The sequence below is a fragment of the Euleptes europaea genome, chromosome 7, assembly GCF_029931775.1.
Source record: "Euleptes europaea isolate rEulEur1 chromosome 7, rEulEur1.hap1, whole genome shotgun sequence".
Classification (NCBI taxonomy): Eukaryota; Metazoa; Chordata; class Lepidosauria; order Squamata; family Sphaerodactylidae; genus Euleptes; species Euleptes europaea.
The window spans coordinates 7,556,585-7,570,719 of NC_079318.1; the positions used below are offsets into that span (position 1 = coordinate 7,556,585).

Sequence of the window (14,135 nt, forward strand, 5' to 3'; positions counted from 1 at the left end):
TTTAGCTAGGCTCATGGGCAGCCAATGAAGGCACACAGATCTTAGAGGAACATAAATTACAGAAGGGGACCCAAAGGTCTTTCTAATGAACTGCTAAAGGGAAATGGATTTACTTATTAACATAGCAAATCTCTCATAGCTAAGTAGTAAGCCCACTCAAAATCTCAAGCAAATTTTTCTTCCAATACCGTGGCTTTTAGCAATTGGAGGTGGCAGCAGTGGCAGACAGGTGGCGTGAGGGGGCAGCTGCAAGAAAGCAGTCTATTCACGGAAATGGACACTTCCAACTTTGTTCGGATATAGACAAACAGTTTGGCAAACATTTCTTTTTTTGGCAACTGGCAAGCAGGATGCAAGCCAAACCAGCAGGTTATTGAGCCTCCCTGGAGACAGGAGCTGTTCTAAAAATAAATACTGTGAAAGAAAGGATGTGCTTTTGCCTTCTTCTTTTCAGTCAACCATTTAGCGACTGAATGTGTAATGTACTAAAGAGCATAATAATGCCAAAAAAATATGAAGGCTGATCCTGATAGGTCTAATTGAGAGAATTTACCTTGCAGGGCACACGTAAATGTAGGATGAGAAGAACAGCTTCTTTTTCAAATTCCTGGAACCTCTTTGAAAGAAGCAAAAGCCCTGTAGGTGCCGATCTGTCAGCAAGTAGCCAAGAAACAGCACTTAATTCCCGGGAAGTAAGAAGAGTGCCAGCAAGAATCCTGCACAACAGCAACACAACTGGACTGTGCTAAATTCAGGCAGCTGGAAGGTAGCCAGATGCCACACAGATGGCTGTACAGAAGCAGCTAATGCAAATACAGCTTCTCTTACTCCTATAATATCGAACAGGACAAGAGGCACGTTCTCTGTACCTGCAGACCATTCATTCCTCTTTATTTCCATGAATGCATCTTTCACCCTTCCTCCAAGGCAGTGTGTGAAGTAGGTTAGATTGAGAGTGAATGCTGGGCAAATTTTCTGGCAGAATGGGGTTTTGAACCTGGGTCTCCCACAACCTCTGCGCTACGCATGGCAACTGTAACTCTACCTAAAGGTTAGTGACACGGGCACCCTGCACTTTAATCATCTGGTCACCTCATTGCAAGCTAACCGTGTAGCCTTTGCTTAACCAAAGATATGTCCACACTTGAACTAGCACCCCAAGCCATTCTGGGCTCAATGTTTTAGAGTGGGAAACAGCAGCCACATAGTAGAAGCAATATTGTAGCAGGAAGTAAGGGGTATTGAAGGGCACAAAAACAGTTTTATATTCTACTGGATATACAGGTTGAGTATCCCTTATCTGAAATGCTTGGGACCACAAGTGTTCCATATTTTGGATCTTTCCATATTTTGGAATATTTGCATATAAATAATGAGATATCTTGGGGATGGGACCCAAGTCTAAACACGAAATTCATTTATGTTTTATGTACACCTAATATACATAGGGCCCTGACCTGGATGGCCCAGGCTAGCCTGATCTCGTCAGATCTCAGAAGCTAAGTAGGGTCAGCCCTGGTTAGTATTTGGATGGGAGACCACCAAGGAATACCAGGGTTGCTGTGCAGAGGAAGGCACTGGCAAACCACCTCTGTTAGTCTCTTGCCCTGAAAACCCCAAAAGGGGTCGCCATAAGTTGGCTACGACTTGATGGAACTTTACACACACACACACACACACACACACACGCAATATACATAGCCTGAAGGTAATTTTATACAATATTTTTAATAATGTTTTGCATGTGGGACTTCGTGGGGAACCTGCCATTGGCACGACCGGCCTGCACACATGCCATTTTATTACCCTTTGTGGGTGCTCAAGAAGTTTTGGATTTTGGAATATTTTTGGATATTGGCTTTCCAGGTAAGGGATACTCAACCCGTAGATGCGATTGCTATATGTTTTTAGTCTGATGTTTTTGTTTTATTTGTATTATAAACCATGGAGAGCTTTCTGCTATTAATACATTAACCATTCATCTGAAAGCCCTTTTGACTCCTTTCTGTATTTTGTTACTTAAAGATCTATTAAATAGTTAGCTTTTCATGTTTGATATGGCCAAGCTGCTATAAAGTAATGCAGTAATGTAAATAAGTACATTATTACTGGATTGATACACAAAATAAGATTTAAACTCTCATTCCAGATACTTTAATTGGATTTCTCTCAGAAATTCATTTCCAGGATTTATGGCAGAGATGCACTTAAACAATATATTGTTCCCTCCAGTATATTCCCTGTCCAGTTTAAATGACAGGATAAAGAAAAAAGGATGTCTGATAAGGGTTGGAATAGGAAAGGGTAAAAATGTTAGAGATTTTAAACAAAAATGTGGCCTCAGCAACTCAGTTTAATACAAATATGTAATAGATTTGATTTGTAAGTCATTTCAGAGCCAATGGTAAGATTTAAATATACCAAATAAGTGCACGAATAAAACTTCTTTAATTGTCATAATTTTCTTCTGCTTTATTTGTGTTCCTCAAGATGTCCCTCCAAAATCTGAACCATGGTTCAGTGAAAGATTTCACCCACATATTTTTTTTCTGTTGGAAATGCTTTTATTACAAATAGAAGTCATCCAATAATTTAGGTGCAAAAAATCACATTGTAATTGATAGCTAATTCTTTTGAAGGGATAAATAAACTAGCTAGATGAAAGCAACACTATAGAAATAAACAGGCACTAATGTCAAAAGTCAGGACTTTCACACATGGTATTTTAACAATTCATTATTTATTATAAAGTTTATAACCCACCTTTCTAGAAGTGCAACTAAGTCTGTGTTTGTAGTTCAAACCAAACATGTATCATAATATGACCGCAAAACAATTAACTCATAGTACAGACAGATTGACCTAATTAAGCATCCACAATTTTAAAAAAGGTCTCACTGAACAGCAGAATGTTAGTGTCAGGTTTTATGATATATTACGATGATAACAAAGGTTAGGGCATTTTTTTTTGAAACCTTAGATCTAAATTACATAAAGAAACCAAATCTTTCCAACTGTAGATATAATTATTTGATACTAACAGCATTTGCAAAGTTCTTGCACATATATTTACCACAACCTGTAGGAATTTAAATGTATGCCATAAACTACATTCCAAAGTTAACATTTTGATGCACTTGTCTTTAGCTACAGCGAAACAAAGACAAATTTGGAACTGGACCAGTAATATTTGAGAAAACATGGAAATCCTTTCAGAGTAAATTTTTGCAGAGAGAAACTCACCCTCCCCAGTCTTGGTCCCACTTGAAGAAATCAGCAGAGAAACTGCCAAGAGGGCAGAAAAGGGCATTCTGTAAGGTGCCATCAGACCTGAAATTCCCTCAGCCAGGAAACTCCGTTTGTCCTGACTGTTTCTGACCTTCCAGAGGTTTGTGTCCTAGCTTGGACGGGAAGAGTTTGGATGAGTGCTTAGTACAAAGGGTTCCCTCACAGCTTTTACACTGCAGTGTTTCTAAATCTCTTCACAGCAGTGAATGCTGCCTATCTCAAGACAGAAGGGTGTTCTGGGTCTAACAATAGGATTCCACAAAGCTAACTAGTGGAGACCATGATTACGCACACTAAACTCATTACCTATTTTAGAACCAATTCCCCACAAGAAGAAAACCCCTTTCTCCCCTCCCCTGACATTTTTGTCTTTTACTATAGCAGCGACTTAGCATGCTGTTTATGAGGGAGGAGAAGCACTTCCCTCACCTCATGCAGTCCCTTTGGATTCTTCCCTTGGTGTTTTATATCCATCCATTCTGCTCTGCAGAGGGGCAGTAAATAATTTACAGTGTCTTTGCTTTTGTTCTTCGGAAACAAGAAAGAAAGAAAGAAAGAAAGAAAGAAAGAAAGAAAGAAAGAAAGAAAGAAAGAAAGAAAGAAAGAAAGAAAGAAAGAAAGAAAGAAAGAACCACTTGCATAAAATGTACTATTAAAAATATCACCATTATCTCTAAAGAAACATATATATTTTTAAAAGGCAAGAATATTATGAAAGGAAGTCTTTGCTGTTCTCAAAATTATACTAGTAACTTTGAATGACATACATCCCAGCTTTTATTATTTCTAGACAATGGCCCCACCCATTTATATGGAATGAATTTCACTGAAAAAATTACTGACTAGAGTCATCCATTAATAACCTTCTAAAGGTTTAATTGGCCTGATATAACACAGACATGTCCAGAGCTGCTAAGCTGTTTTCCTAATTGTCATTTACAATAGTGGAATTGTACGTTAACTTCTTTTGCAGTCTTGGGAGGGCAGGATTTCACCTGGCGTGAGACTGGAGGATCTGAGAGCAAGGTCAATAAACAAAGATGGTCAAAATACTGGCCAAGGTCCAAAGAACAGTGAAAGTCATGCTTTGAGCTCAAGGACAGTTTAGATTTTTAAGAGTAATCATTCTGTGCCTCACAAGCTGCTTCTGGAACTGATGTCAGAAGAAATTAAGTGTTCCTTTATACCTTGCTTTTCAACCATAAGGTTCTCTAAGTGACTTACAACATTTCAAAAATACTGTATTAACCATTCCTTCCCTTCCCTGTTCCCATAAATTAGTTCCTGGAGATGTGTTAGGATGTCAGGGGCTCTAGTGCAGCACTCTTCACCCAAGGGATATGCAGCGTTGTTTTTCTTGTCAACTTCATTTCTACCCTGCCTTTTCCCCCAACGGGGAGCCAAAGCAGCTGGCATCATTCTCCTCACCTTCATTTTTGGAGCAACCATTCTTCTTTGAAGTGTGTGGGCACAGAAAGCAAGGGTGCCATGCCTCCTGCCTCTCTTGGCATGCTCACTAAAGGCCAAACTAGACATGGCTAGGCATCCACATGTCCTACCGGTGCCATTTTAAAGCCTAATGGGGCAATTTAAAAATGCCACAAGGACCCACTGGACCCACAGTGTGGCGGAATGAGGTGTTTGTTTCTCCCCTGTGCCTTTTTAAGCGCCAAAATAGCTGTGGGGAGGGGGGAGGTGGCTAAAGTGAACCAAAGGCACTTTTTAGCACATATTCTTACATTGTCTTTTGTGCCTTCTGTCCTTTCGCCTGACTTGGTTTCCTTGCCTCGTTCCTAACTGCAGTGCACCTCCTCTTGGCTTACATTTCCTGATCCCAGCCAGTGGCGGACCTACATTTCTGGGGCCCTGAAGCTTGAACTGTTATGGGGGCCCCTTCGCAACCAGCAACAATAGGACAACATCCAACACGGTCCAAAGGGCCTTGCTAGGACCTCAAGGCCCAAATGGCCGAGAACAGGGTGGTAGGGTGGGGTCCTTGAAAATGGGCCATATGAAATAAAACTATATAACTGTTAAGCCATAACCAACGAAGGATTTGAGGATTCAGCTGCCAAAATGTAGGCTATGAATAGCTTCTGGCGAGCTTGGCGAGCCCATACTGCTGGGGGTTTGAGTGCTGCAAGCCCCTGAGAAAATTTTGAAATGTGACCAATTACAGGGACATTTTGAGGATATATGAAATGGGCATTAGAGCATATTCTAAGGTCAATATTAAGTACTTCAACCCATTGGCTTATGTTTCTATCACTAAAAAAACTCCCATCAATTTTGGTTCTTGTAGGTTATCCTGGCTGTGTAACCGTGGTCTTGGAATTTTCTTTCCTGACGTTTCGCCAGTAGCTGTGGCAGGCATCTTCAGAGGAGTAACACTGAAGGACAGTGTCTCTCAGTGTCAAGGGTGTAGGAAGAGTCAGAGAGGGGTTGGGTTTGAGCTGAGTACTGTCCTGCAGATGTAATGTGCTAATCATTGTCCTGTAAGTATCAAGATAATGTACTAATGAGCTCAAACCCAACCCCTCTCTGACTCTTCCTACACACTTGACACTGAGAGACACTGTCCTTCAGTGTTACTCCTCTGAAGATGCCTGCCACAGCTGCTGGCGAAATGTCAGGAAAGAAAATTCCAAGACCACGGTTACACAGCCCGGATAACCTACAAGAACCAATGAACTCTGACTGTGAAAGCCTTCGACAATATTCCCATCAATTTTGTTGAGAATTTCACTAATTAAAAAAAAGTTGCTTCAGGGGCCCCTCCGGGATTAGGGGCCCTGAAGCTTAAGCTTCATTAGTTTGACAGTAGATCCGCCTCTGATCCCAGCTCTCTTTTTCTGCTGTCTACAGTCCTAGCTGGTGACAGGTGAAGTCAAGACTATGGCTCTGTCGATTCCTGTCATGTGACAGTCACATACTTCCTATCATGCCCCATTCTGCAACTTTTGGGGTTAAAAGTGCCCCCTCAGACAAAAAAAGAGAGATGCCTTTCTCAATCCAGCCTTGAGATTTTCCAAGTTCCTGGGACTCAAGCAGGGAGGGCCCAGGTGCTGCTTTATTTCTGGTGTAATTCTGATGGGGCAGAATGATTGGTGATATGCCATGGGGTAGAGATTCAGAGTTAACAATTCCATTGGGCTGGTGTAAGCCTGAATGTTTAAAAAATGCCAGAACTTGATGATCAGGTAAATTGGCCAATGGTAAACAGTCCAAGAATAATTTCATTTTAGTGTAAGTTTATGTGGGCTAACAGTATCCCTTAAAAGCATCAAAATGACCAACCATTAAAACATACAAGAACTTTTCTCATTCTCAAGTGTATAGATAACTTTCATATGTTATAAAGGGGATGGGCTGACTGACGATTAAGAAGCAGCATACGACGTGCCCTGGTTACATCTAGATTAGATTACTGCAATGCACTTTATGTGGGGCTGCCCTTGTGAAGTGTTTGGAAACTTCAGTTGATACAGAACACTGCACCCAGGACGTTGGCTGGGATGTGTCATAGGAACCACATCATTCTGGGCTCCAAATGGGTGTCTGGGCACAATTCAAGACCCCAGTCTTGACCTTCAAAGCTCTATACGGTTCAGGACCAACATACCTAAAGGACCACCTACTTCCTTATGAACCTGCCCAACCATAATGCTCATCTTCAGAAGCCCGGCTCTGCCTTCTGAGATTAGGCAAGGTACCAAAGTTCTGGAACTCTTTCCCCAGGAAGATTCATCTGTCCCCTTCTGTTGCTGTCTTCTTCCTGTGGGTGAATATTTTTTTTTGTTTCGTTTGGCATTCCCTCAATGATTCCTCCTTCCTAACCAATGTTTTAATTGCTATTTTTATGTTTTGTATGTATTTTAACTCTGTTTTTTAAATTGTTTTAATGACGCGTGTTTGGGTGGGTTAATTTTAATGGTTTTAAAATGTTATTTTATCATGTATGTTTTAAATTGTTAGCCCCCTTGGTAGCCCTGGTAAGGGCAGAGAGGCAGGATACAATTTTGCAAATAAATAAAAATACTACATGACCAGGGAGTATGATGGGTGGGAAGGGATTCCCACATGTAAACACTATTCACTTTAAACTCCTCTACCACAAACTAATCAAAATTTGACTAAAGCATCAATCCAAACTAAATCTTGTGCAAAAGTGGCTTGGGTTTGTTAATAATTGCTTGCACTGCCTTCATCATCTCATCTCTGGTACTCAAAGAAACTGGAAAATAAATGATCAGTTCTTTCTAGCAGCAGTCTCTACTTGGAGAAAAACAGCGTATTTCTAAATCAACTGAGAAAAAGGAAGAATTAAAAAAATTGTTTGTTTTTTAATCTAAGCAAACTTCCTTCCTTTGTCAGGAGGAGCAATCCGTCTGTTAACCTAGCAAAGAACGGCATCTTCCAGACATTACATTCACAGTCTCTAGGTTACAAAGTTGATAACAGAGGAGCCATTCCCAGGAACCATGGTTCCAGCTGGACTGCAGAGCCAAATTGTACCTTCATTAAAAAAAGTCTAGGAAATTTAAACAAATCTTGCTCTTAAATCTTTACTTTTATTTACATTTGTAACTGCATTCTACAATTAAACCCAGTAACAGGACCCTAAACATAACTACTTGGACCCTTCACGTGTTGGCTGTCTCCCACGTCCACATGAGCCTGTCTTCTTTATCTTATTCTTATCACCAGTTAGGAAGGATGCTACATTCTCACAGACTAAGATTTGCTGGCTGCCAAATGCATAACTCCCAAGGATATTGGAATGCATGGTAAAATTATAAGGTGAGCTTATAGGAAACAATCACCTCAAAGATTAATGATTGGCAGATACCCATTCAAAAATTGAGACCTATTTTCCTCCAATTGTGATTAATCCTACCAGTGGGAACTTCTCAGTTCAGAGCCAGCATGGTGTAGTGGTTAAGGGTGGCAGACTCTAATCTGGAGAACCAGGTTTAATCCCCCACTCCTCCACATGAGCGGCGGACTCTAATCTGGTGAACTGGATTTGTTTCCCCACTCCTTCACATGAAGCCTGCTGGATGACCTTGGGCCAGTCACAGTTCTCTCAGAACTCTATCACCCCCACCTACCTCACAAGGTGGCTGTTGTGGAGTGGGGAGGTGATTGTAAACTGCTTTGAGTCTCCTTTCAGTAGAGAAAAGCAGGGTATTAAACCAACTCTTTTTATTAATTTTCCAGAAAACTTCCCAGCTTCTCAACCAATAATGTCACTACCTATAGCCAGGACAATAGTATTGATGGAAACCATAGGATTCTTAGGACAAATGATCCCCAACATGATGCCCCAGGGTGCCATGGTACTCACCTATGTGTTTCCTGACGCTTGCTTCTTGACTCTTAAGGATACAGTGCAAAGAGTCTTGAATGGAACAGAAAAAACACAGAAGTCTTGGGCTCACTCCCTATCATCAGAGTGATAAACCCATCCTGTGCAGGTATATAGCAGTTGTGTACCCTCACCTTTGCAATAGACAGTGTTTCTTTTGTCTAGGCTTGGAAACCCCTCCATGTGACCATGCAGGCAGCAAACGCCCCTCTTTCCCTAAAAACCACCTCTCTTCTGCAAAGCAAGAAGGCACTCCTCCTTTTTGCTCTCTTCAGTGCCGAAGTCATTTCAGAAAAGCCCAGGAGGCATCAGCCTTGAATCCGTAGCACACCACCTGCCTTGGAACCTTCTAAGATGTTGTGACTGGCCATGGCCTCCACAGCCGGCATTTTGTGGTGGTGCCCACTAAAGGTGCAAGCACCGGGTCGTTCCTGACCCACGGGGTGACGTCACATCCCGACGTTTACTAGACAGACTTTGTTTATGGGGTGCATAATTATAGGATGAGGGAGACTTGTCTGAGCAGTAGTGTGTGTGAAAAGGATCTTGGGGTCTTAGTAGACCGAACGCTGAACATGAGTCAGCAGTGTGATGCGGTAGCTAAAAAGGCAAATGCGGTCTTGGGCTGCATCAACAGAAGTATAGTGTCCAGATCACGTAAAGTTATGGTATTGCTTTACTCTGCTCTGGTTAGACCTCACCTAGAGTACTGTGTTCAGTTTTGGGCACCACAATTTAAGAAAGATGTAGACAAGCTGGAACGTGTCCAGAGGAGGGCAGCAAAGATGGTGAGGGGTCTGGAGACCAAGTCCTATGAGGAAAGGTTGACGGAGCTGGGTATGTTTAGCCTGAAGAGGAGAAGACCGAGAGGGGATATGATAACCATGTTCAAGTATTTGAGGGGCTGTCATATAGACGATGGTGCTGAGTTGTTTCCTGTTGCCCAAGAAGGCCGGACCAGAACCAACGGGTTGAAATTAAGTCAAAAGAGTTTCCGTCTAGACATTAGGAAGAATTTTCTAACAGTGAGAGCTGTTCCTCAGTGGAACAGGCTTCCTCAGGAGGTGGTAAGCTCTCCTTCCCTGGAGGTTTTTAAGAAGAGGTTAGATGGCCATCTGTCAGCAATGCTGATTCTGTGACCTTAGGCAGATGATGAGAGGGAGGGCATCTTGGCCATCTTCTGGTCACTAGGGGTGTAGGGGAGGGAGGTAGTTGTGATTTTCCTGCATTGTGCAGGGGGTTGGACTTGATGACCCTGGTGGTCCCTTCCATCTCTATGATTCTATGCTTCTATGGGGTGGTTTCCCAGTGCCTTCCCCAGTCATCTTCCCTTTACCCCCAGCAAGCTGGGCACTCATTTTACCGACCTCGGAAGGGTGGAAGGCTGAGTCGACCTTGAGCCGGCTACCTGAAACCAACTCCCGTTGGGATCGAACTCAGGTCGTGAGCAGAGCTTGGACTGCAGTAGTGCAGCTTACCACTCTGCGCCACGGGGCTTGTGCCCACTAGCCATTCTCAAAATACCAGAAGTGCTGCAGGTTTAACAATATATTTATTACTAATGAGTAAATATATACTACAATATATTTATTACTATTTTTTTCCTGTGCAGCTGTCAATAACGGCAGTAATTTTACTTAGGGAAGTGTGGTAATTTCCTTCAAGTCACCACTTTTTGACAGTCTGCAGAAGGACTTGAGAAGTGGCCAATGCAATCAGTGTGTTAAGCCAGCCAGGGTTTAATTTTGGTTCCCATGGGCAAGTCACATTTAAACAGGTTGCCTCTGTCACAGGACTGTTGTGAGAACAAGATACATGTTGGGTAGAACTATGTAGAGGTAAAGTCTTGTAGAAGCAACAAGTGGCAACAGTTTCCATTCAGCTACACCACTATGAGTGGCCAGCTGGCTCCGTCCATTCTACTGAAGCTCTATCTGCTTCGGTAAGTCGGACAAATTCCCAGAATGGTGTGGCTTTGTTAAGAACTGTTATAAAATGCTTCGGCTTCCCATAAGGTTAGTTCCAAAAGGCACTTTTCATCGGAGCCAATTTATAGATTGTGACTCATCTGCATATATGTCATTGACCAGACACACATACTGTCAGATGGAGCAAAGGGGGGTGGGGGGAGGGGGGAAGCAAGCAATTTCCTTGGCTTCCCTCAGCGTGGGATTTCTTTAGCCTACGTTTATAGTACAAGACCATTCTCGTAAACAACTTTTATCTTCCAGACAACCAAAAAAGGAAGAAAAAATCTGGGTGTACAGGCTGACATACTTTGCAGGCCAAGTCTTCAGACTGCCTGAAATGGTAGAAATGCTCAGCGCATCTGAACTAGCAGCTTGCAGCTTGGACAAACCAGAAGCAAGCATACATTGATGAGTCTCCTAACAAAGAAGAAAAATACACCTTGTTTCTGGACTGGGATATTATTTGCCTTACCTAGTACAGTTTTGCAAATATATACTTTTTAAACTTCATGCCTGATACTTTCAAATAAATCTTTTAAAATCCTCAGCACCCCCATAGAACTTGGTATTCATGCTTATATACCACTAGACCACAAGCTTTAGCTCTAGCAACCACTGCCAAGCTGCCCAGCACCAGGGAACTTCTAGCTTCATGTCAAACCAGGTCTAATTGTTACACAGAGTCTCAGAGTATGTCCCCAAAACCTTTTTTTTTTTTTTGACACATCATTATAGGGAGGGCTCATTTGTTTTTGTTTTTTGGCAAGCAGATTCAGTCTATTTTGTTCTTTCAGCAGCCTCTTGAGCTCGTGTCACTTATTCCAATTTTATAGATTAGGAATCAATGTGTGTGTGTGTGTGTGTGCATTTAGGAGAGCAAAAACCACTCACCTGATTGAGTGACAAAGGAAGAACTTTGTTCCACTCAGCGCAGACTGAACAATCCCTGATTTTTTTACTATGGTTAAAACATATGATGCACCCATGCTCTTTGCACTCCATTTTCCCTTCCCTTTTCAGCATTATATTCTCAGGGTGCAGAATGAATCATGCATATCTGAAAACCAGAGCTTCAGGGTGGTTTCAAACTCAGCTATAGTTAATGTAGAAAAGGGAATGGAATTAAAAAAATCTGGAAATGTCATGTCTACTCTGGGCTTTTTTTACTTCCGTGGCTCTCCACATTTGATGGAATCACATTCAAAGTTAAGGAGCTGGTCAAACTGTATTTTAACAGTATTTTGCCCCAATGCCATACTTCCCCAAGTATGTCATGCTTAGGAAGCTGTTACATGTAGGGCAGTGGATGCTGGGAATGAGCCATACATAAAAGTATTCTTCATTTTAAAGTGCGGTACGTGTTCCATACACTTACATCCCATTTGAAGAGCTATTATAAGGCCCTTCTTAATGTTCATCTATTTCTTATTTTTTTTCTATTCTAAAAAGCTCTTAACAAACCTCAGGGAGTTTAAACATAATGTGTAGTATTTTGGCATTTTTTGGTATATTTCAGTTGCAAAACTCTCAGCATAAATGTCTTATCACCCTGGTGGATACAGGACTATTGGCAGAAAGACTTAGTGCTACTGATATGAATGAAATGCTTTATTGCTGCACAATATACAAAAGCAAACCACAAAGTGCAAACTGAATCAGATGCAAGATACAGAAATACTTATAAAAGAGGTTAATTCTAACCCATCAGAAAGTTGCAGATGGCTACAGAAAATAATAAACAGGAAGTGCTGAAGCATGAGCAAATAAAATAAAATTCTAAATCTTCTAAACCAGTACAGGACACATTAGGTAGTAAGGAGATGAACCATAAATCACTAGGCATTATGAATACACTTGAAATGAAAAATTGCAAACATGAGAGCAAATGTAATGGATATTATCCAATCTGAATCTAAATGTTAAAACATTGTTGCCCTACCACCCTGTTGCCCTTCTAGTTTTAGCTGAGTTTCCCAACAAGCAAACTGATGCAGTTTCATAGCTACCTATCCAAAGATCCAGGAATGTTGAAGAGACAGAACTCTCAAAGGCTCTTGTGAGCCTTTCAACCCTAAAAAGTTCTGGGAAGTAAGGGGGGGGGGGAAACACAGCAGCTTGGGGCCTGGAACAACAAGACAGGCCTGTCCAGACCTGGAGTTCCTTGGCCCCAGAAAGAAAACCTTTAAAAAGTATTTCTACCATGTGGGAAGAACAAAAACTACAGATATAAAGACCAAATATCTATAAATTTAGGGGAAAATTGTTCAAGCTAATAAGAGAATGATCCCCAAAGGGTCCAAGTCCCAGAAACAGGCCTCTAAAGGCGTAAAAGTAGAAGGGCTGGATCCACAGGTTCATGGATTCCAAGTTGCTAAAAGCCCACTCTCACCTAAGATCTTTATACCTTTCACTTGATTAGGGGCATTACCAAAATGGTTCCCATTCCATAAGGTGGATAAAGAAGTGTTGACTTGTAATTTCCCCTCATTTATTGTTTTTTGGCGCCCAGGGGTCCAAAGTCCCTTTTCCATAGCATCTTTCCAGTATCTCAAAACAATATGCCATTCCAGGCTCTTCTTAGCGGTCATGAGACTGGTCTTCTTGTCTGTCAAGTTGCAGGCTGCACCTTTGTCCTGGGGACTTTGCTTTCTCAGCAATCAGAATATTCTGGGGACTTCCAATGAGGAGTTTCAAGTTAAGAGTTCAAGGAAAAGTACTCCTGTATAGCATGACCGTGTAACTGTCAAGGGGTTCTGTTCCTCTTTATGTGTGAAACCAACCAACTACCCTGTAAGGATAGACTCTAGTTCAGTGCTATTTCTTGACCAGCCTGACATTACCTGTCTTATTCTTAGTAGAACATACTCCCTCCTTCCTGGCCTTAAATGCTGTGACATTTCCTCAGAGTCTCCTCTCCTATTAGCACTTTCTTGTCACAGTTCCCTATCTCTTTTGCCATATCCATCAAACCTTTCCTCTAGTACCTCTTTCCGTGCCCATCGCCAGTGCTAAATCTTCCTTCATACATACCCCCTTGTCTCTTCCCAAACCATACCAATAACTTCCCTTTTTCACAGCTGGAATGTTATTTTATTCCCAGAGCAGTTTATCTGGTTCCAGGGACCATCACTCCACACTGGGGCCTATCATTCTAGTCCCAGAGCAGTCTATTTGGGCACAGAGACCCTCATTGTAAATCCAGTCCCCATTTTCATTGCAACTTGTGTGCTATAATATATTTCAATGGAGCCCATTGCAAGTCAATTGGCATTCCTAGCTCCTTTTATATCAAATGGGCATTCCAGCATCTCCCATTGTTCCCAGTGGGCAATCCTGCTATTTGTTTTATTACATCCCTTCTTGTTTAAATAAGTTTGGCTTGGATTCTCTACTTTGACATTGGTTGTGTTAGGCTTACCACATTGCCCTGTAATTCTGTTGGGATCCCCTGGTTCTGTTTACATTGGGAGGCTTTTGGCTAATGGTTGCTTTGCCTGTTCTTGTGTCTT

General features: G+C 41.8%; 1 protein-coding gene across 2 annotated transcripts in view; it reads right to left on the reverse strand.

Moving 5' to 3' along the window:
* The window catches only part of LOC130481032 (pancreatic secretory granule membrane major glycoprotein GP2-like), a 51,651-nt gene extending 48,266 nt beyond the window's left edge, over positions 1–3,385 (reverse strand). For both annotated transcript variants that reach the window (XM_056853681.1, XM_056853682.1), the window contains exon 1: positions 3,244–3,385. In XM_056853681.1, coding sequence (XP_056709659.1) covers positions 3,244–3,325 — 82 coding nt within the window. In that variant the 5' untranslated portion in view covers positions 3,326–3,385. The remainder of the gene's footprint in view (positions 1–3,243) is intronic.
* Positions 3,386–14,135: the final 10,750 nt, after the last annotated feature.